General features: G+C 39.4%; 1 protein-coding gene across 1 annotated transcript in view; it reads left to right on the forward strand.

Annotated features, from left to right (window-relative positions):
• Window positions 1–23,412, forward strand: part of LOC143111315 (basal body-orientation factor 1-like) — a 151,623-nt gene that overhangs the window by 57,034 nt on the left and 71,177 nt on the right. The window contains exons 4-7 of the mRNA XM_076273522.1: window positions 8,634–8,777; window positions 8,860–8,940; window positions 10,603–10,673; window positions 16,365–16,509. Coding sequence (XP_076129637.1) covers window positions 8,634–8,777; window positions 8,860–8,940; window positions 10,603–10,673; window positions 16,365–16,509 — 441 coding nt within the window. The remainder of the gene's footprint in view (window positions 1–8,633; window positions 8,778–8,859; window positions 8,941–10,602; window positions 10,674–16,364; window positions 16,510–23,412) is intronic.

The raw sequence follows: 23,412 nt of genomic DNA on the forward strand, positions 1-23,412 counted from the left end.
TTACAGGCAAATGCAACACAATGTTTATCCTTGCCTCTAATAGGCGTTCAATGTCAGAATTTCACCAGTAGATTGTTATACTAACGGCAGGTAAATTCACATTCAGACACAGTGACAGATAGGTTCCATTAACACAGGTCAACTTCACAGTATGAACAGAAATACCCCAAAATATGCCTAATAATAATCAAAATGTCTTAATAACTATGGTCTTCCACAAATGTGCATTTAGTGTGGTGAGTGTGTGGGAATAAGTGCTGGTAGCAGATCAGAATGTTCACTTTGACTGGAGCACCACTCAGAGGAGTGTATGTGGTGTACGTGTATATTACGAGTGCAGCAAATAGTCCGCAATGTTCACATTGTCCGTTGCACTCGTGATGTATTGTGTCAGTGTGTGCACGCCACGCGGCAATGTCAGAGGTAATCAGTGAGTTTGTGAGCTGACGTCAAGAGTGCAGTAAGCAGTTCAGAACATTCACATTGTCCGTTACACTTTCGTGGACATACAGTGATAAGTCAGTGTATATGAAACAAGTGCAGTTAGCAGTCTGCAATGTTTATATTGCGCATTACACTCGGTGTGCAGTGGAGAGACTCGACTGCCAGGCAAATAGCCTACGTATGCAGCCAGTAAGAGAATGCATTTATAGCTATAAATGTCACACCCACAACTTGCGTTGAAGCAGAGCAGATGGTACTTAGCTGAGGCGGGAGGGAGCGGGACATCTTCTCTGGAATGCCACTGTACAAACGTCGCGGGCAACAATCCAGGAGAAAATAACAAAACGGGCAAAAAAAGGTAAAGCGACAGCACGGACTACACTATACTAGACACTGTTGCCCTACTCTAAACAGTTTTACTTCATAAACGACTTGTCTCACTTCTTCGGTGTGCTAGTTGGTTAGCTGCTAGCTCCACAGCAACAGTTGGTGATTCACTCACGTTAGCAGCCTCCACCGTAACTTCGCTGTGCTAGCTGGTTAGCCTCACCACAGCATTGGTTGATTCAAACACGTTATCAGCTTCCCCTGTACCATCGACCCGTCCTGAAGTGCCCTTGAGCAAGGCACCTAACCCCTCACTGCTAGGGATGGGCGTATCGATCCTGTGGTATCGATAGATCAATACTCAGGCACTACTCATTTGGAATTTATTTCCTTTAAAAAGTATCGATATAAACTAAAAAATAATAATTAGGGGTGTATGCATCACTTTCATCTGTTTTGATTCCTTACTAAACTTACTATGTGCCGGAACACCCCTGTACTGGTGGCGTATTGAGCTGGTCCATGTCACGTGACAGGAGACGAGCGAATGAGCGTAAACGTGAGACAGCAGACAACGACACAGCCAGAGCCCACTCAGCACGAATGCGCACCAGCCGGAGGAAAAAACAGGAAGCGACATGTCAGACAAAAAGCGAAGTGTGGTGTGGAGTTATTTCTCTATAGACAAACTGACGGCAAGGTGTCAAGTTTGTGATAAAATAGTTTCCCACTGCAGTAACACAAGCAATTTATTTAAACATTTAAAGACGACGCACCCAGAGAGCCACACCGAACTTGGAAAAAGACAGGCTGCTGTCAGAGTCGAGTCTCCTTCGCCACCCGCAGTCCGACAGAAGACCCTTTTTTTTACCAAAATTTGTCTTTTTTCTTTTTTTTGAGAAATAAGAAAAGTGAAAATGTCTGTTTTTGTTTATTTTTTTGTTTTTGTTTTCATATTTAATTTATTTCATTCATATTTATGTTATTTATTTTATTTTGTATTTTATTATGCATTGGCCATAATAAATGTTGTATAAATGGTCTGTAATTGACTTGTGATTTGTCTTAAATGTAATAATATTTTTTACTGACAAAAATTGGCAATAAGTATCGGTATCGATATCGATGAAAATGCAAGAAAAAGTATCAGTATCGTATAGAATCCTAAAAGTGTGGTATCGCCCAACCCTACTCACTGCTCCCCGAGCGCCGCTGTTGTTGCAGGCAGCTCACTGCGCCGGGATTAGTGTGTGCTTCACCTCACTGTGTGTTCACTGTGTGTTCACAAATATTCGCACAAAATTCCGCAGCCTATTAAACACATGTATTCGTATTAGTCTGTACACACCGAGGACGAAATTCATTACGATTAAAAGAAAAAAATCGCATTTTCATGCGAAATTGCGCATGCGAAAATGAGCTGTTGACCAATCAAATAATGATTTCGCAGGGTTCTATTGATGTCACAATAGAACGACGAGCAGAAAAAAAGCTGATAGATTGGGTGATCCTGCTGCTCACAATGACTAGTCTCCTTAATAGGCCTACCGGTATATGCCAAAGTTACAAAGAGTTTACGTTACAGTAGACTCTCTCAGGTGTTCGAGTACTCCTGACGAACTCCTTACGTAGTGCGAACTCCTTACAGACAGCTTTCCCCACTTCTTACCACTGTCCCATTTTACACTCAACCAAAAATAATGAAATCTCATTGCAGCAGTGAACAGAGACCTTCTCACTGCACGAAAAATGCATGAAAAAATACAACATGCATTCATGAAAATGGAAGTTTTAAGAATAGGTCATGATAGGCTATGCTGCTGACAACAGCATTATGTCCAGGGTTACCACTATCGTAATTTTGCCTCACATTTCCTGGTGCGTTAACTTTGCTTTATGCTTCATAACTGAAGTAGTCCAATGTGGAACTGTGAAAAACTTTCTGTGGATCTTATAAAGGTAAGCTAATAACTGGTAGGCTATCATTATTAGCTTTTGCTGTGTGTTGGATCATCGTCATACAAGCTGATCAATTTTAACCACTTGTTGCAACAGTGCGATTTTATCCCATGCTCATTTCTACAGGCTGGCTCTGTGCCTAAATTTTGACATAGCCTATGCATGCATGTGAAATGGTTTCGTGAGATGTACATGATATAGGCTATGGCCGTTTTATAGCGTGTTGGCGTATAGCATTTTGGCATGTAACATTTTAAATGAGGCCTTGCCTACCCTACAACTTGTTAGGCTCATGGAGGTATTATATATAACTGGAGAGAGTGACTAAGTCCCGCCCTCCATACAAATGAATGGTGGAGGCTAGGCTAGTAAATCCGGCCAATTCATAGTCAACGCCATATTGAACACTGGGGCTCGGATCCAGCGCCAGTCGGCTCTGACCATGCGCCAAGTTCCAAAGCTGGAAATGACGCATGGACCAACGTCGATTTTTATTAGATATTCTGTAAAAAGAAAGTCGTCCTCCAGTAAGAGGGTGGCGATAATGCACATACATTGCTTGCCACGTAACAAGAAGAAGAAAAAGTTGCTCGGGAACGCGCGTGGAGTCGCCCTGGAGCGCAACTTAATTTCATTGGATAACAGCGGCTCTAACGAAGAGCAGTCTGCCTGCTGCTGCAAATGCATTCGAACATGATGTGAAATACCTGTAGTTGAACTATAAATAAACTATTCGGTTTTTAGTGCCATGTGTAGCGCATTTTTACAGTCTATGATTAGTTTGTTTTTTATTTTATTGTTTGCCATCTCATAGCGGGTGCTCTAAACGTATTCTAGCGTTGGCCCATGACCAAATCAAGCCAATAATAGCCAGTAGCCACAATAATGACTGGAGCCAGAGAACAAAATTAATCTGGCGAGAGTCAGGTTAATCAATAGCCACCCTGTTTCGAAAATGGAAGATAACGCACAGAGCGGCCAGCCTGAGCGGACAATTACGTCCCCAACTCATCTATGTGGTGTCTGGAAATAGCATACTTTGGGTTGTACACCGCAGAAGGTAAAGTAACCCTTAAAGAGGATGTAGTCTGCGGACTCTGCAAAAAACAGTTTACTTACGCATCCACAACATCCAATTTTCACGCTCACCTGTCGAGTTACCATCCAAATGAGGCAGCGGAGTCAGAGGCACAGACGGCCAGAGCATCGCCAGGCGTCCATGTATGATTGCACACTTTCCGTAAATCCACAAATTATGTCCGGGGTCTGCTATTTTTACTTAGGCTTAGGCTGGTATGTTTGGGGCAGGATTGTATGCCAGGGAGACCTTTATTTGTTACATTGTGCGTTTTATTGTGAGACGTGTGTTTCGTTTGGAGCGGCATACCAGGCTATCAAAAGCAGACGATTTTCGGTTTGGCTTGGGATTTAATTTACTTAAGGACTGTTTTATTATATACCGTAAAACTTCAAATATTCGCCGAGTCCCTAAGAGACGCCTGTCTCTTTTAAACGCCTGACGTGGCTACAGGTTTGGGTTTAAGGCCGGTCTCCAGTAGAGGCCTGGTCTGTTTTTTAGTTTCGGGTTATTTAATCTTCTAAAACCCGTCAGATCGTCTGTTTAAAGATTCGCAATGACACGAAACCGTTACAGAAAGGAGGTTACAGCAGTGTGAATTAGATGCTGCACGTCGTTACAAGCCGTCGCAAAGCATTCACATGTCTGGTCACAGTAGCAAGGTTGCCTCAAGTTGCTGCTCATCTCGTTGCGAATCTTGGGTGTGATTTGGGCTTAAGGTTGGCGCAGACTGCGCACGTTATGATTAGATGGCATTAAAAGATTGCGGTGGGGAAAGGCTAGAGTTCCAAATTGTATAACTTTTTTCCCAATATGAACTATGCCTATATGTCCGACTTCGTCATCGTTCAATTCATCCCTTGTGTTTAAAATTTGCGGATAGGCTGATGGTAAACTTGTTTTTATGCTGCCAACAAAACCAGAACGGTTCGTGAACGTTATTCTTTATTCTAAATGCCATGGCGATAAAGAGAAAGAAGTCAGAAAAGGAATTTACCTTAGACTAGGCTATATCAGAGCAAGTCTACAGACATTCTCTGGCTACCTACTGAAATAGGTTTATGATGTAAAGTGAAGTGCGCTTCTAGGGACTGGTGTGTGCGCGCACAGTTTTTATTGATGAGTCAGAGTGGCAAGTGCTGCGCATATTTGCAGTGGAATGTGGCTGCCCAGGGCATTATAAAACTTCTCACTCTTAGACCTACTCATACACGGCGGTGAAATGGCGTATTTAGCTGTCTAAATTCGAATCATATGCTGGGGGAGAAATCGTCGGACATCCATGACAGCTATTTTGTTATTCGCACCCCATTCAAAAATATGTTCCTGCGCGCCTGGAAGTAGGCTAGGATTTGAATGTAGACTGTTGTCAAATTTGGCAAATACAAAACGGGAGAAACAATATAGCCAATGCATGCTCTCTCATGCTGTTTCATTCATGCTGAAAAGAAAGGAGAATGAAACATTAAGCACGTTCCACTTTTGCATAAATAATTCCTGAACGGTTTTGGTCTGGGCTGATAATGCAACTGTATTTGACAAAGGACCGAGGCTATTTGCTAGTGACAAAATATGAGCTTTCAGTATGATACGATCTCTTTGTAGATTACGTTTAATTATAATGTGGTTCATCTGTTCTGGCTATCCCTGCTTTTTGGATCTTACTGTATCTCACTCAATGAACAACATCTCAACACTAAATGAATGATGATCCGTAATTGTCATGAGATAGCCTAGTCATATAGGTAGACATTCAGTGTGTTTGAAATAATTAATTCGATAATATTTTCCATCTTTGCAGAGGAAAAGTTTTGTGTAAAGGGAATTAAAGGCCTGTCTCATATAGACGCCTGTCTCTAATACTAGCCGGTGCAGTTTGGCGATTTGGGAAAATAAAAGCCCGGGCTATTATTTGGTGTTTTACGGTATCTAAATGTTGAGACTGATAGGCACTTAAATATAGGGGGTATTTGATGGCTCACTGTGAGGTTTCATGTAGTTGAAAAAGTGTCAGAATTTTCAGCTGTTTATTGCGAGACAAGGAAGCCGCTTTCACTCATTCATGAATGTGCGCTGTGCTGTAATGGAAACCTTATTGTGTAGCCTAAGTTGAGTTATTTTTTAATTATGCATGATGTAGGCCTACTTGTTATTAAATTCGTAGGCTGGAATGCCTCGAGGCAATCAATTGTGTTTAAATGTAGTAGCATAGGCCTACTGCTTCAGCCTCTGGCTAGCTCAAAAGGGGGCTGCTATAATGGGTAAACTTGTTGGAGACCCATGGTGTAGGCTATAACAAGACAATTAAGGGCTTTATGCCACTGTTGTGTAATTTATTGTCTTTAATCATATTTAGGCTATTTTTGTTCGGGACAAACAACAACGAAACAAGATCAATACAATTCCCTTTATTTGTCATGCATAACCATAATATATGTCTTCTCATAAGCTCCTCAATTACGCACTGAATAACGTTTGGCTGTAGCCGCCGGATAGGTACCCGCCCACCAACATGTATGCGCATGAGAGATCGTGCCCAACACGGATATTCGTGCATGGAGCTGGTTCCAAATGCTCCATGCGGCGCCATATTTGAAAATGGCGTATGCTAACATGCCGAAGCGAATCTGCATGCTCTTGACCCCCTGGTTAGGCTACACCAGTCCGCCCAAATGGCATACAGTACCTTGAGTCCAATATGCGGGCAAGTACCCCTGGCTGCAGCTTGCAGATCGGGGCTGGGCTCAATGTGGGGCGGAGCGCAACGTGAGCTCAGCCCAAAATCAGCTCGTCATTCCCTGCTGACCTCTCTGTGTCCGTCTATTTACCCGGACTCGGAGTTCAATTTTTTCTCAAGGAAGATAAGAATGCTTAACTCTATAAAAGCGTATCCTCCTTGAACTTATGTCCACATTAATCATGTCCCTTAACGCCTAGCGTTATAGAATCTGGTTGCATGTGTGTTGTGTAGTGAGGTGGGTGTATGGGTGCACTAATGAGCCCAACCAACTTAATTGTGTTCCGTCAGTGGTTCGACTGCACAATTATCACAATAGCACAAGTTGAATAGACAAGGGATGGGAAGGATGGCCGTAAGCTTTAATTTCCCCAGCACCTCTCAAGCCAATGCACGGTTCCATGAATGATCAATGCTATAATCTGTTTCAAATCTTGATGATTTTATGAGTTCTCCCTGCTTACTGAAAGTCGCTGTGTGAACCTGCGTAACGTGAGCGTGAAATAGAATGCGAAATATTAAAATAATCGCATCGGACTCTCTGTGTACACTTTGAGTAAAATTTTGCACATGAATTTTTCGCATTTTCGCACTGTTGTTTCATATCGTATCTGGTGTGTACGGGCCTTTAGTCTGTACATTTACACTACTATTATTTGTTGACATCAAACCTGAACGAACGGCAGCTTTTCCTGAAGTTTACTTGCGTGTTTTTTTTTTTTAATTAGCCAACTTTTTTGCAGCAGCGCTTGAATTCCAGGAGCGGCACTGCGCCGCTGCTGAATACATTGTAGGGTAAACACTGGGATTGTGAGGATATGTTTGTTGCAATGTGACAAAACATTTTTTAGCTTAGAAACTGCCTTAACATCACTTAGAGCACCTTTAATTAAAATCTTGACAATGAATGGTTTTGGTTGTTGGTGGCATTATTCCATCCCTTACAATACACAATTATTCCATCACGATTGAGATCTCCAGTAAGTGATTTTGTATGTGCATGTCAAAACATTGCTACGTGGAATGATACAAATACTGTAGCTGCTTTACGATTGTTTGTGAATAGGTCTTAGTGAGTTAGGAGTCCTCTCAACTACTTCTAAGCTGTTCCAGACTTACGTGCTACTTGTAAGGCTAAAATGCTTTGTGAATTACTCTTAGGCAAAACAATTAGGAGTCCTAAAGTTATGACGGACACACCCATTGTTGTCAGGAGTTTCTCCTAAATCCGCTAGTTAGGAGCTACTTTTAACCTTAAGATTTTATACAGGCCCAGGTGTAGAAAACAGGCTGTTAGAACAATCTATAAACTATCACGCCTTGTCACACACTAGCTTGCCCCAGCTTGAGCCTAATATTATAGTGGCAACTATTGATCCCTTTTGTGATTTTTTTTGGCAACCGAATAAAACATATTGGGTGGGTTGCACTAACAAGGATTACATTAATCTTGTTTTAGTCCTAATCAAGGATTTGTAGATCTAGGTTTAAATGTAATTTGAGCTCTGTTGCATCACTCAATTTTTAGCATGGTTTAACAAATCCATGTTTAAAACCTTACTCTGTGATTAAAACCTTGACCGGTGGGTTGTACCAACAAGAATTACATTTTAACCTACACCAACTTTAAACCTAGTTTAAAGGTAATCTGGTCACTGCCATGTTTAATTGTGTACATGATTTTTTTAAATGTATTATTATTACAGATTCCTTGTTGAATCGGTACCTCCTTGAAAATTCCCCATCATCATAGAACTCTGTAGAGTTGAAACAGTCTCTTATTTTCCTTTGTGGGACTTTTTATTCAATACAATATATGCAGCCATTTTATTCAATACAATATATGCAGTCATTTCAGAAATTGAAACCACCTCAGCAGCAGGATTAAATTTAAAGCCCTAACTAAAATTTAAATCTTTGTTTAAAGCAGTTGAGCAATGGGATTAAAATGAATCCAGGTTTAAACTATGTTTAAAGTTTGGTGCAACTGGATTAATGGATAAACCTTGATTTAATCCAGGTTCAAACGTAGTCCTTGTTGGTGCAACCCACCCATTGTCTTGTTGGGTGTATTTTTTGTTATCCTAGGTTGGTGAATACACCCAAACAATCAATGATATGGAGGAGAAATTTAAGAAGAGACTCAGTGAGTTTCGTATGATCCAGGGAGAGCTGAAGACGATTAAGGAATTTCGCAAGCAGAAAGCCCACATGGAACAAGAACTTACCAATGTATGTAGAACAACTACTAATAATCCTTTTTGAAACTGAGCAGTATAAGGTATTGAAGATCATTTTCTTTTCTTTTATTCAGCTTAAAGAAAACATGTACATTGAAAATCGGGAGCACAAAGAGATGCTTGCTAGAGTGGAGCACAAATTTTTCATTGAAAAGGTACGTTCAAATCAATTACTGTCAGTGCCTCTGGAATTGTAAGACAGTTAATCATTGGATAATTTGAGTAGGAATCCATTGCGTGGTGTCCTAGACTGTTTTCAGTTAGTTAAGAACTGACTTTTTGCTAACAAATGCAAGTTGCCACTGCGCAGGTATTGGACTAGTTGTGAAGGTTGCCTTATAGCCTGCTATATTCCCATTCCCAAGAAGAGCAGCCTTAAAGTCCTGAATGACCTAAACCTGTGGCGCTGATAAAGCTCACATTATCAGCGCCACAGCTTCAAAGATGGATCCTCTTCAGTTTGCATATCATGCTAAAAGAGAGGTGGATGATCTACATATTGAATGCCATCCATGAACGTGTAGAAAGCCCAAATTCTTTTGCCCGGCTCCTATTTGCGGATTTCTTGTCTGCCTTTAACACCATTCAACCTCACATGCTGGTTAAAAAACTTATGGACTATTTCAACCTGGATCATCAGCTAATTCTGTGGATTACAGACTTTCTGACCCAAAGAACACAGACGGTGCTGGTCAACAAGAGGTTCTCTGACATCAGATACACGTCCACTGACTCACCCCAGGGTTGTGTCCTCTCACCACTACTTTTCATCTTGTACACAGATAACTAGAAGCCGCCATGTTGATCGTCATCTAGTGAAGTTTGCTGACGATACTGTTCTCCTCTCCCTGCTACATGGTTCTGTCCAAGATCACGGGCCTGTCCTCAGTGAGTTTGTGGAATGGTGTGATAGCTCTTTTTTGGAGCTACAGTAAATGTTACAAAGACCAAGGAGATGTTCATTGACTTCACTAAGCATGAAGCAGGACTGCAACTACAATCCACGGGGAACCAGTGGAAGTTGTACATGAATATAAATACCTGGGCACTGTCATTGATGACAAACTGCGTTTTGACTGTAATACAGAGGTGATTATTAAAAAATGTCAACAGAGGCAGTATTTCTTGAGGAAACTTTACTCCTTTGGAGTGAACAGGAAGATTCTCAGCATTTTTTACACCTCCTTTATTGAAAGTATACTGACCCTTTCATCCATGTGCTGGTTTCACTCCCTCTCAGTCAAAAATAAGAAACACCTCCAGAGCATTGTGAACACATGTTCTAAAATCATTGGCCACCCTCTTCAGTCTCTGATATCACTGCATGACAAGGCAACATTAAGGAAAGCCAACTACATCTTAGAATACTCTACCCATGTCCTACACAGAGTTTTTGAATGGCTGCCATCTGGCAGGCGTCTGCGCTGTCCTCTGGCTAGGACTAACAGGAGGAAGGCCACCTTTACTTTTGAGGCTATTCACCTTTTGAACTTAAATATGCTCCAAGCCCCCTCCTCCTCCATCTCCTGGGACTAACCCCCCCCCCCCTTACACTCCTGTCTGTCCTGTTCTTTCTTTGTCTATCCTGTTCTTTCTTTTGTCCTGTCTTATATGTTGTGTTATGTCTTATATGTTGTGTTATGTCTTATATGTCACTATGCCTGCATAGAGAAAATTGCCCCCTCGGGGATAAATAAAGTTTTTTGAATTTAATTGAATTGAATTGCTATGGGTTTCTCTGGAATTTAGGATGAAGACAATTGAAAGAATAATAGAAAACTGACAAATGAAATAAAAAATGCTGAATCTTTTGTCAGGTTCGCCTGGAGAAGGAAGCAGAGCAGAGAATTGCTCAGTTGGCTGAACGTGCCCACAATGAAGCTGTTGTGTGAGTACTTCCCTGTCACTTACTTGCACTTTCCCATTAGTAACATGCTAACTAGGTTGTTGCTAGGGTAATTAAGATGGTTGCTAAGGTGTGGCTAAGGTAGATATGGTGGCTGATATGCTAAATAAGGTGGTTGCTATGCTGGTTGCTATAGTAATCATGTTGGTTGCTATGGTGGTTGCTAGGCTGACATTATAGTGGTGGTTGCTAGGTTGTTGCTAGGGTAATTAAGAAGGTTGCTAGGGTGTTGCTAGGGTATATGGTGGTTGCAATGCCAAATAAAGTGGTTGCTGACTTCTGGCTGACGTCATGTTGAGAACACACGTGCAGTGCAACTCTCCGTCTCAATCTATCTTTAAAAGTATTCCCCTACTCGAAATCTTTGGGCCCTATCATGACATTCTAAAGCGCATCGTCACTCGTCAAAAGTTAATTCAAATTTAGTAGGATGTCCAGTTCACATTGGGAAGGGTTTCGTTATCAAACGTGGAGCACATGGCGCAACAAGGTGTTCCTGGGTTTTTTAATCAGTCATATGGGTGTGTTTGGGGCGTAACATCATTTACACCAATAAGAATGACATCTGTCATTCCCTTTAACAGCGCAAAGTGCGATATGTCAAATAATCGGTATCGCAATTTTGGCATTCAATGGCACATTTGAAGGAGGCTACTTGCGAGACCGTATGGAATAGTCATTCCTAAACCGTGCTTTACTAAAACCTAGCATAGCCTTCACGCATTTGCACTCGTCTATTATTTGAACTCATTGGCAAAGTGAAACTAACTTCACCAAGGTGTCAGTCAACGACAAGACAGTTATATGCAGTTACTTTCACTATTGACTGACAATGGGTTACCATCGAAAACATAGGCTGGAAAAAGCAACACTTACCCTACTATTGCTCAAATGACTGAATAAAACAACATTTATCCTGCAGAGGAGTTGCTTATATCTCGTGACAGTGCGTCTTCAGCTGTGCTCCATACGTGTCTCTCGCCTCTCCCCTAATCACTTAACCGTCATTACCAATTTGCAAATGATGGTGAATAACTACTCATCATGAGATGTACAGTATTTCGTAATATCTTTATTCTAATTATGTTTCCCATTGTAATCGTGCAATTTGTAATGTTTTGCATGGACATGCGCTGGTGTGCGTTCATGAATGATAGAAGGATGGTGCGTGCACCTGCCAATATGACTGTTGACAATGCGCTCTTAAAATAACATATAAACAACTCGCCATAGACTTCTGACCAGGTGTACAATAGCGATTTTTAGACAATGTGCCAGGCCCCTCCCTAGGTTGTTAATTGCCACACCCCTGGGCGCATTGTTTAAAAAATAAACGTGCAAAATACCGAATTAAACTTTGCGCGGGTGGAAAACGAGTTTTACGCCATGCGCCAGTGTGCAAAATACAGCCCTTTAATTCAAAGTATTATACAAGAAAGTAATGATTGTGGGGAAATCGCAGAAAAGCCTAAAGAGCTCGAAAAAACAGACTATGGAACGAACAAGGACGAAAAGAGACCAGCTTAGTGCACCAACGACGATGGCTCCCCAACCAGGCCTAGAGACACCACCGAATTAGGAGACCAGCTCTTCCGTCAATTGACCTCTATCGGTAAAGACCTCCAAGACTTTAAAAAAGACATGGCTATCTCTGAATTAAAGGGGGATTTGAAGTCGGACCTGAAGGAAGGGCTAACAAGCTTTAACCAGGAGATAAACCAGAAGCTAACGGAGATAGGTACATCACTTCAATCTCAAGGCCAAGATATCATCGAAACGTAACTAAAGAGTCCCTGCTGTATCTACTAAGAGAAAGACAACAACTTCAAAATAAAGTGACAGATTTGGAGAGCAGATCCAGGAGATGCAACATTTGGATTTATGGTGTCCCTGAGGATATGGAGGGTGACTCTATGATACAAGTCGTTGTTGACTCTATGATACAAGTCGTTGTTTCTGGTGGAACAGCTCCCACTACCTGAAGGCATGGCCCTCCAAATTCAACGCGCTCATAGGGTTTTAACGCAGAAACTGCCCCCCGAGTCTACATCAAGATCCATCGTGGTGAACTTCCAGCAGTACAATGTTAAAGATATTGTTCTGACGCTAGCATGAAGGAAAAAGATCTACATAACGAATAAACTAATCTCTTTTGATCACGACTACACATTGGAGGTGGTGGAGAAGCGCAGAGCTTATGCAGGGGTTAATAAAGAACTAAAAGAGAAAGGCATTCGTTTTCAAACTCCATTCACAAAGGTCCGAATTCATTGGAACACTGGTCCGCAGACTTATTAAGACGCCCGGGAGGCAATAAAAGCGCTGAGGGAGAGAGGAATTCAAGTGGCCAGTCTCAGAGAAGAACCGGGAGCCACTCTGGCGGAGAGCATACAGAACTTGAAAAAAATACATGGAGGAGGACTTAAATGCATGAAAGATGATGGGACTGATTAGCATTGTTTCTTTCTTTCCCTTTGCCTTGTTCCCCATAGATCAAACAACAGAGAAGGTAGGCTATACTATACTATCAATCAGATCAAACGGATCAGCATTTATAAGTCAAAAGAGTAGTATACATTGCACACTGGAGGGTATATTTTGCTGACTTTATTTGGCGTGAACAACGCGTTTCGCAAGTTGCTTCATCAGGTTCACGTTCACAGTCAATCTGACACCCACAGGTGAAATAGGTGGTAACATCATCACATGACCACACCAGACCCATTGAAAGTACTCCACACTCTAACACACCAGAAATTGCAATCAATATCATCAATTCAATATCCTGCATATTTTAGCTCACATATAGGCCTACATATACACAATCTATGTCATTTAAGCATATTTGTATCAAAAAACATATTGCATGTTCAAAAATACAATAGATTTTAATTTCGGTCATTACCATCAACCAACAATTCATCAATTTAGTCACGATAAGTCGAGTGACTAGTAAGAATGAACAGGTTTCTTCCAGTAGCAGCAACTGGAATCCATGCATTTCCACTGAATTCTTTTTGGAATCTGATCCCTTATCATACCTGTTCATTCATACTCGTTGCTCGACTTATCGTGACTAAATTTAAGATGGCTGCAAACGCTAAACTTCGTGAAGATACTGTCTGTATAAATCGTCTTGTAAGTAAACTACCAGTGCTTTTTCAAAGTTCTCAATGTCTCGTTTTAAATGTCAGGGCCCTCGGAAGTCTACCAATTAAGTGTGGAGATACATTGAGCCTCATAAATGGTGTAAAACAGTGATTTATTTGCATGGCTAGCCCGATGCCGAAGCACCACCATTGAAAAAGCTGTTGGTAGCATCGGTTAACTAGCACCAGATTTTGGAGTGCAGGGGACAAGCCGAGGTGGGCTATGAGACATACGTTCACACTCGGTATCATGTTTCAACACACTTTAGGTCAATATCACACCGGAATTCTCCTTTAAAAGAGACAATATTGATATAGCATTTTTGCAAGAAACCCATATGACTGAGGTACACCATCAAAAGCTTAAAAGACAAGGATTTAAATATGTCTTCTCATCCTCTAATGGATCAAAACATAGTAGGGGAGTGGCTATTCTGATCTCAGGAAGAGTGGTGTATGAACATATTACTACTATTAAAGACAGGGAAGGTAGATTTATACTAATTAAAAGAAAAGTTGATGGAAACTTGTTCACTTTATATAATGTATACATCCCACCAGGTTCGAGGACAGACTTTTACAAGCAGATACTTGATAGGACAGTGACAGAGGCGCAGGGCATTTTAGTATGTGGAGGCGGCTTAATTATTACTTTGAATCCACACCTTGAATCCTCAAATAGCCGAATTTTTCAATCCAGGAAATTAACTACAAAAATGAATACCATAATGTCAGAAATAGGCTTGATTGATGTATGGAGATTTTTTAATCCGTCGGTCAGGGACTACACACATTTCTCATCCCCTCATTCCTCATACGCAATAATCGATTATTTTCTGGTATTTAGAACTTATATTGATAGAGTGCATAGCTGTCATATTGGAACCAGTGATATTTCAGACCATTGCCCAGTATATATGACGGTCTGAAGTGTATAGGAAGAAACTTACACATTGGACACTAAATTCATCTATACTGATCAAAGACAGGATTTGGAAAAGACATACTGGAATACATAAAAGAGAATGATAATGGTGAAGTTTCCTCTCCCATTTTATGGGATGCATGTAAAGCTGTAATGAGAGGAAGGGTCATTGCAGTAACTTCCTTCCTGAAGAAACAAAGAACCAAGAGGCTTAATGATTTACAAATTGATCTTAAAAAGTTGGAAACTGAACATAGACACTCCCTTAACTCAAGTATCGAAACAGAAAAAAAGAAAAGAAATCAAATAGAAGAAATATATAGATTAGAAATTCTAAATAAATTGATACAAAACAAAACTATTATGAGGGTGGAAGTAAATATGCAAAATTATTAGCTTACAACCTAAGAAAGCAAGAGGCAGAAAACACAAACTATAAAATAATGGATACAAAGACTAAAGACATCCTCCACGAAATGAAAGACATCAAGGGTTGTTTCAAAGGTTATTATGAACAATTATACTCACAATCTCAAGTAGTATCGAAGGAAGAACTGCATTCAACCATAATTAAATTGAAAGCTAATAAATCGCCAGGTCCAGATGGTTTTACATCAGAATGGTACAAGGGTCTGGAAGAGGCTTTGTCCCCCATTCTACTTATGACATTTAATTGGGTCCTGCAAAAGGGAGAAATTCCCCCGTCTTGGAGGGAGGCAATCATATCTGTGATACCCAAAGGCGGAAAGGATAAATTACAATGTTCTAGCTATAGACCAATTAGCGTACTTAATATTGACTACAAACTATTTACCTCTATTTATGCTAAAGGATTACTGTATGTTGATCAGTATTGATGCAGAGAAGGCTTTTGATTCAGTAAGATGGAAATTTATCTTTGATGTTATGGACAAATTTGGTTTTAATAAGCGATTCATTAAGATATTGGAAGCTTTATACACCAAGCTGGCCGCTAGACTGAAAATTAATGGTGAGCTTATATTAGTGACTCCTTCCAGTTGGAGAGGTCTACAAGACAAGGCTGTCCATTAAGTCCAATTCTCTTTGCAATCTTTATAGAACCCTTAGCACATTGGATCAGAAAAAGCAATGACATTACAGGTATACAATTGGAAGCTGGAGAGCAAAAAATAGCTCTCTTTGCTGACGATGTTCTAAGTAAGTATACTCTTTTGATCCTGTGAGGGAAATTTGGTCTCTGCATTTATCCCAATCTGTGAATTAGTGAAACACACTCAGCACACAGTGAACACACAGTGAGGTGAAGCACACAAACTAATCCCGGCGCAGTGAGATGCCTGCAACAACAGCGGCGCTCGGGGAGCAGTGAGGAGTTAGGTGCATTGCTCAAGGGCACTTCAGCCGTGCTGAATGTTGTGAATGTTGTGTGTGATGTCTGTATGCTACTGAGACCTTGAATTTCCCCTTGGGGATCAACAAAGTATCTATCTATCTATCTATCTATCTATCTATCTATATAATAGGCTAGTATGGATGAGTTTGGATGCAGCCAAAGACCTATTCTACCTCAAGTTTAAATAAACCTTGTTTCATTATTTATTTTTCTTATTTGTGCAGGCAACTAGATGATGCCTCTTGTTCAGTGTTCAAGGAGAATATGCGTCTCAATGAGGCTCTCACCTACCACATGAGTGAGGTGGAACACCTGAGAGGGAGAAGTGAAATCCTGGAAGAGGAAAATGCATCACTCACCCTGCATAAGGTACACATTACACTGTTCTAACATTCAAAGCCTGTGGAGTGTTGTTCTCATTAGCATGGCTTTTTACTTAGCCTAGACGTATAAAGCATAAAGAGAGGGGAGCAGCATATGCACAAATTACATGCAAGGTACTAACAAGTACTAGCACTTGTGCCAACTTAAGGTCAACATAGAGCATCACATTTGGTAGAGAAACTCACAAAGGGGGTCTGATCAGATTTAGGACCGTAAGCGCCTTGGATTTGGCCCCTGGGGGCCATGGTGGCCATTTTTCAAAATAGCCAACAAATACGGATTTTGTTAGGTGGAAAAGGATGAAAACAGAAAATAGCAACTAGCTAAATGAAATATTCAATCAAATTAATTTTGTAAAAAGTCAAAAGAAACAGGTTATCTTGATATTGATGTTAAAATGTATATGTATTACATTGAATATATATTCATATAACACTATAATAGCCTATTATAATACTATTATTTAATACTATTATTAATTATATTATTGTTCCATAAAATAATGATGTGATTACCCTTACAAAAATTAAATGTTTGCAGCAGATTTGCAGTAAACTTGTGGGTGATTTGTGGGAAACAAATGAGATCACTAGAAAATATTGCCAGAAGTTTGCCAATGTTGGCCGCTAGAGGCAAACTTCCAGCAAAGTTCTGGCAACAATGAGAAGTTTGCCACTAGTGGCAAATGTGTTCGTCAGAAATTTGCCACCACATTTAGCCAATAATGGCAAACTTCCAGTGAACTTCTGGTGACAAACCTAATTTGCATATGACATTGCTGCAAATTTGCTGCAACCTTGCCAAAAGTTAACCGCAACTGTTTGCCAGAAACGTAATTTGCATGTAAAAATATGACCTTGCTTCAAATTTGCGGCAACTGTTCGCCAGAAACCTGAAATTTCTGTAAAGGTAATGATGTGATGTGAAAAAATAATGATGTGAGTGGAGTGTGGGCAAAATAGTAGATACTACACAGATGTATAATGCATAATTAATTATTGGTAATAATCAGGGTAGGAATTTCACGACGGCCACGACGGCCATGGCCGCCGTAGCCCCTTGCATTGGCCGTGAGGCCCCTTCGAAAATCAGAGGTTTACAGGCCACGGTGGCCTTGGTGCCCCGTTCTTTCAATATTCTGCTTTGCGTCCTACTAATGGCGATTTTTATTTAGTCTGTGGCCTGTCAAAATAATGTTAGCATTCACAGCGCAAATTAATTTAGTCTTTTACGCAGTGGAGAAAGTGACCGCGCAAGAAAGAAAGTGCGTCCAAATTTACCCATTCTTCTCAGTTGAACTACTCGCGAAGTAGCCTATTCATCACACAGACATCACAAGCATCACATGAAAGAGCTTTTTCTCAGCTTTTAAACGATGTTAGCCGATCATTGCTGTGTTGAACGGTTCGCGAGAAAAGTAAATAATATAATTCAATTTAATCATACATTCTATTGAGGGTTTTGCGTCCCATGATCTCACTACCCATTCATCTCGGTGGAATACTTCACGAACCCTTCTTTTAACACATGACATACCAGATATCAGAATAAACAGCAGACCTTACCGAACACAAAAGTGTAAAGCAGTCCCCTGTACAGTTAGCCGTTCCAGAGTAATCTAGTTTTAAATTTGTAGCAAATTTCGACATGCATGGATGTCTCCAAATTTGGGCTTTACGTTTTACAATGTGTTTAAATTGTTCCACATGATTTCATAACGGGCCAAATACAAAATAAAGTTACAAATATCGCCTATATTGGTAAATCATAGGACAGCTGACTAAGAGTTTGTGAAAGTAGCCATAATGATCACAAAATGCTAAGCATGCATCTAGGCTATTTGAGTTTCTTAAAGCTGAGCTGTGCTTAAATTGTTTAATACATGATTTCATAACAGGCCAAATATAAAATAAATGTTATATATAGCCTAGATATCTGCAAATATTAGATGATCAGATGATTTACAGTTCTATGTAATATGTCATGTTTCATGTTTTTGTAATGTTTCATACAGTGATGCAGGTCTACTGCAGTGAATAGGCTAAATACTTGATATACTTAATACTTAATTCTTGAATTTCCCCCGGGGATCTATCTATCTATCTATCTATCTATCTATCTATCTATCTACCTATCTACCTACCTACCTACCTACCTACCTATCTACAACTTTGATCATTTTTATAGCCTACTACTGTATAGTTAACTTTGGCCTTGGTGCCCTGACATGTGGCCTTTGTGCCCCCCACCAAATATGCCCAACTGAAGGCCAAGTGGCCTTGCCCCCAGAATGGTGAAATTCCAAGCCTGGTAATAATATTGGTGTACGCTAATCACAATCAGCTAACGTGAGAACAGCCACATTCAATGAAGTTCAAAGTATTTCAGTGAAGGCTGTTGCTGAAGTGTCAGCGCATCAACCCTCACATGAAGCCCTCCTTGTGTGAAGATGAAGTTTACCTGTGGAAGTTCACGGAGCACCGGGCATCGACAAAGGCAACCAGTCCTTTTGCCTCTAACTCCCACAACATTAAAATGTGCCCCGCTTCTCTATGTCTGTTACCTCCAGTCCATGCAAGTCAAGTCAAGTCAGGTTTATTTATATAGCACATTTCATACACAATCACAATTCAATGTGCTTTACATAAGCAAAAGCAAACAGTAATAACAAAAGCATAAAAGGGCAATAGTGAAAGAATAGTTTAAAATAGTATAAGTATATATACTTTTTTGATCCCGTGAGGGAAATTTGGTCTTTGCATTTAACCCAATCGGTGAATTAGTGAAACACAAACAGCACACAGTGAACACACAGTGAGGTGAAGCACACACTAATCCCAGCGCAGTGAGCTGCCTGCTACAACGGCGGCGCTCGGGGAGCAGTGAGGGGTTAGGTGCCTTGCTCAAGGGCACTTCAGCCGCGGCCCACTGGTCGGGGCTCGAACCGGCAACCTGGTTACAAATCCAGAGTGCTAACCAGTGGGCCACGGCTGCCCCATGTAAAATGTAAAGATAAAAAAATAAAATAAAAAAAAAACATAAATCGCACAAGGTAAAATCATTTAAAAACTAGAAAAGCATTTCCTGAAGGAAATACAGTGCATGAAAATGCAAAAAATATGATGTAAAATATCATACAGAATAAAAACAAACTATATTGGTTGCTAGGTAGATGAGGTTTAATATAGTTGGAATGACTGAACAGTTAAATAGGTGGATAGTTTAAATGGTTAAATTATTTAGGTAGATAGTTGACAATAACTGACAGTTGGAATGGCTCTAATGTTTGCTAGCAGTTATGCTAACTATGTTAACAAAGATAATAATGCTAACCAAGTTACTATGGTAATTAGCATGCTAACAATGTTAAAATGCTAACTATGTTAACCATGTGACTTAGCTAACCTAGCTAATGATTTTAGTAGTTATGTTAACTATGCTAACTAGCATGCTAACTATGTTAACCATGTGACTTAGCTAACTTAGCTAATCATTTTTAGTAGTTATGCTAACTAACATGTTAACAATGTTAACTATGCTAACCATGTGACTTAGCTAACCTAGCTAAGCATTTTTAGTAGTAATGCTAACTAACATGTTAACTATACTAGCATGCTAACTATGCTAACCATGTTACTTAGCTAAGCTAGCTAATCATTTTTAACAGTTATGCTAACTATGCTAAGTAACATGTTAACATGCTAGCATGCTAACTATGCTAACCATGTTACTTAGCTAACTTAGCTAATAATCTTTAGCAGTTTTGTTAAAAATGTTAACAATGCTAGCAATTTTAACCATGCTAACTATGCTAACCATGCTAACTAGCTACAGTGGGTAGGAGTCATAGTTGATGACAAGTAACAGTTACAATGGCTGAACAGTTAAAAAGTTCAGTAAGTTTAAAGGGTTAAATTGTTTAACAGTAAAAATATTGTAGTGAGGACTTTTATTTTGAAACAGTTTGCAGAGGAAGCAGTTGAACAGGATGTGTAGTCTTAATAGAGGCAGTTTGTATGCTTAAAGCCTGAGACTGGCAGTTGATGCAGGTGGCCTGAACACCTGCCATAGGATTCTAATTGCTTAACGGCTCTATTGTGATGTCATCAGCCCATGTTAAGTCTATGGGGAAATTTTGAATAGTTTTTAATTAATAGTTTAAAAAGTATAAAAGTTACAAAGATGAAAAATACAAAGCCCACATGTCCTTAGTAAGACCTACGTAACATAGTTTGAATGAAGTTTCTACGTTAAACGGTTGAAGCTGCATTAAGTGCGTTAGAAGAAGAAAAATAACTAGAAAAGCATTTCCTGAAGGAAATACAGTGCATGAAAATGCAAAAAATATGATGTAAAATATCATACAGAGTAAAAACAAACTATATTGGTTGCTAGGTAGATGAGGTTTAATATAGTTGGAATGACTGAACAGTTAAATAGGTGGATAGTTTATATAGTTAAATGATTTGCTTGGTAGATAAGGTTTAATATAGTTGGAATGATTGAACGGTTAAATAGGTGGATCATTTAAATAGTTAAATTATTAAGGTAGATAATTGACGATAACTTACTGTTGGAATGGCTCTAATGTTTGCTAGCAGTTATGCTAACTATGTTATCAAAGATAATAATGTTAACCAAGTTACTTAACTTAGTTAACTTAGCTAATGTTTTCATTTTTAGTAGTTAAGCTAACTAGCTAATTTACTAGGTTAATTATGTTAACCATGAGACTTAGCTAACCTAGCTAATCATTTTTAGTAGGTATGCTAACTATTCTAACTAGCATGCTATGCTAACCATGTTACTTAGCTAACTTAGCTAATCGTTTTTAGCAGTTTTGCTAAAAATATTAACAATGTTAGCAATGCTAACATATTAACTATGCTAACCATGCTAACTAGCTACAGTGGGTAGGAGTCATAGTTGATGACAAGTAACAGTTACAATGGCGGAACAGTTAAAAAGTTCAGTAGTTTAAAGGGTTAAATTGTTTAACAGTGAAATATTGTAGTGAGGACTTTTATTTTGAAACAGTTTTTGGCAGAGGAAGCAGTTCAACAGGATGTGTAGTCTTAATAGGGCCAGTTTGTATGCTTAAAGCCTGAACATGGCAGTTGATGCAGGTGGCCCGAACACCTGCCATAGGATTCTAATTGCTTAACGGCCGTATTGTGATGTCATAATCATAATGTTAAGTCAATGGGGAAATTTTGATTAGTTTTTAATTAATAGTTTAAAAAGTATAAAAGTTACAAAGTTGAAAAATACAAAGCTCACATGTCCTAAGTAAGACCTACGTAACATAGTTTGAATGAAGTTTCTACGTTAAACGGTTGAAGCTGCATTAGCTGCGTTAGAAGAATAATAATAATAACTAGAAAAGCATTTCCTGAAGGAAATACAGTGCATGAAAATGCAAAAAATATATTGTAAAATATCATACAGAATAAAAACAAACTATATTGGTTGCTAGGTAGATGAGGTTTAATATAGTTGGAGTGACTGAACAGTTAAATAGGTGGATAGTTTATATGGTTAAATGATTTGCTTGGTAGATAAGGTTTAATATAGTTGGAATGATTGAACGGTTAAATAGGTGGATAATACTTAACTTAGTTAACTTAGCTAATGTTTTCATTTTTAGTAGTTATGTTAACCATGTGACTTAGCTAACCTAGCTAATAATTTTTAGCAGTTTTGCTAACTATGCTAACTAACATGCTAGCATGCTAACTATGCTAACCATGTGACTTAGCTAACTTAGCTAATTGTTTTTAGCAGTTTTGCTAAAAATGCTAACTAGCATGCTAACATGCTAGCATGCTAACTATGCTAACCATGTGACTTAGCTAACTTAGCTGATCGTTTTTAGCAGTTTTGCAAAAAATGCTAACTAGCATGCTAACATGCTAGCATGCTAACTATGCTAATTAGCTACAGTGGGTAGGAGTCATAGTTGATGACAAGTAACAGTTACAATGGCTGAACAGTTAAAAAGTTCAGTAGTTTAAAGGGTTAAATTGTTTAACAGTGAAATATTGTAGTGAGGACTTTTATTTTGAAACAGTTTTTGGCAGAGGAAGCAGTTGGACAGGATGTGTAGTCTTAATAGGGCCAGTTTGTATGCTTAAAGCCTGAGACTGGCAGTTGATGCAGCTGGCCCGAACACCTGCCATAGGATTCTAATTGCTTAACGGCAGTCTTAATAGAGCCATATTGTATGCTTAAAGCCTGAGACAGAGTATATAGTTTAAAAGTTAAATGTAGATAGTGTAATGGATGTTGATAGACAGAAAGTTGAATGGATGTTGATAGGCAGATTGTTTAATGGATGTTGATGGATAGTTTAATGGGTGGATGAGTGAATGGTTTGAAGAGGATGAATGGATAGAAAGTTGGATGAAATGTGTCTTATATCCTTGTAGAATGGAGAGACAGAGAGAGTTGGTCTAGTTCAGTAGAAAGCAGTTGATACAGGTGCAATCAGTTGAACTGATTCTTTGATGGGGCCTAGATGAGCAGCTGGAAGATGATACCAGGTGCAAATCAAGTTAATTAGTCCATTGTGATGTCATCAGCCCATGTTAAGTCTATGGGGAAATTTTGAGCAGTTTTTAATTAATAGTTTAAAAAGTATAAAAGTTACAAAGATGAAAAATACAAAGCCCACATGTCATAAGTAAGACCTACGCAACGCAGTTTGAATGAAGTTTCTACGTTAAACGGTTGAAGCTGCATTAACTGCGTTAGAAGAAGAAGAAGAAGAAGAAGAAGAAGAAGAAGCCTAGGAAGAACAGTAGAGTGCATTTTCATGCACTCTAATAAGAAGAAGAAGAAGCCTAGGAAGAACAGTAGAGTGCATTTTCATGCACTCTAATAATAAGA

The sequence above is a fragment of the Alosa pseudoharengus genome, unplaced genomic scaffold (genome assembly GCF_046254945.1).
Source record: "Alosa pseudoharengus isolate Yale_2024_CS ecotype anadromous, Long Island Sound unplaced genomic scaffold, YU_APseudo_1.1 YU_APseudo_1.1_scf_8, whole genome shotgun sequence".
Taxonomy (NCBI): Eukaryota; Metazoa; Chordata; class Actinopteri; order Clupeiformes; family Clupeidae; genus Alosa; species Alosa pseudoharengus.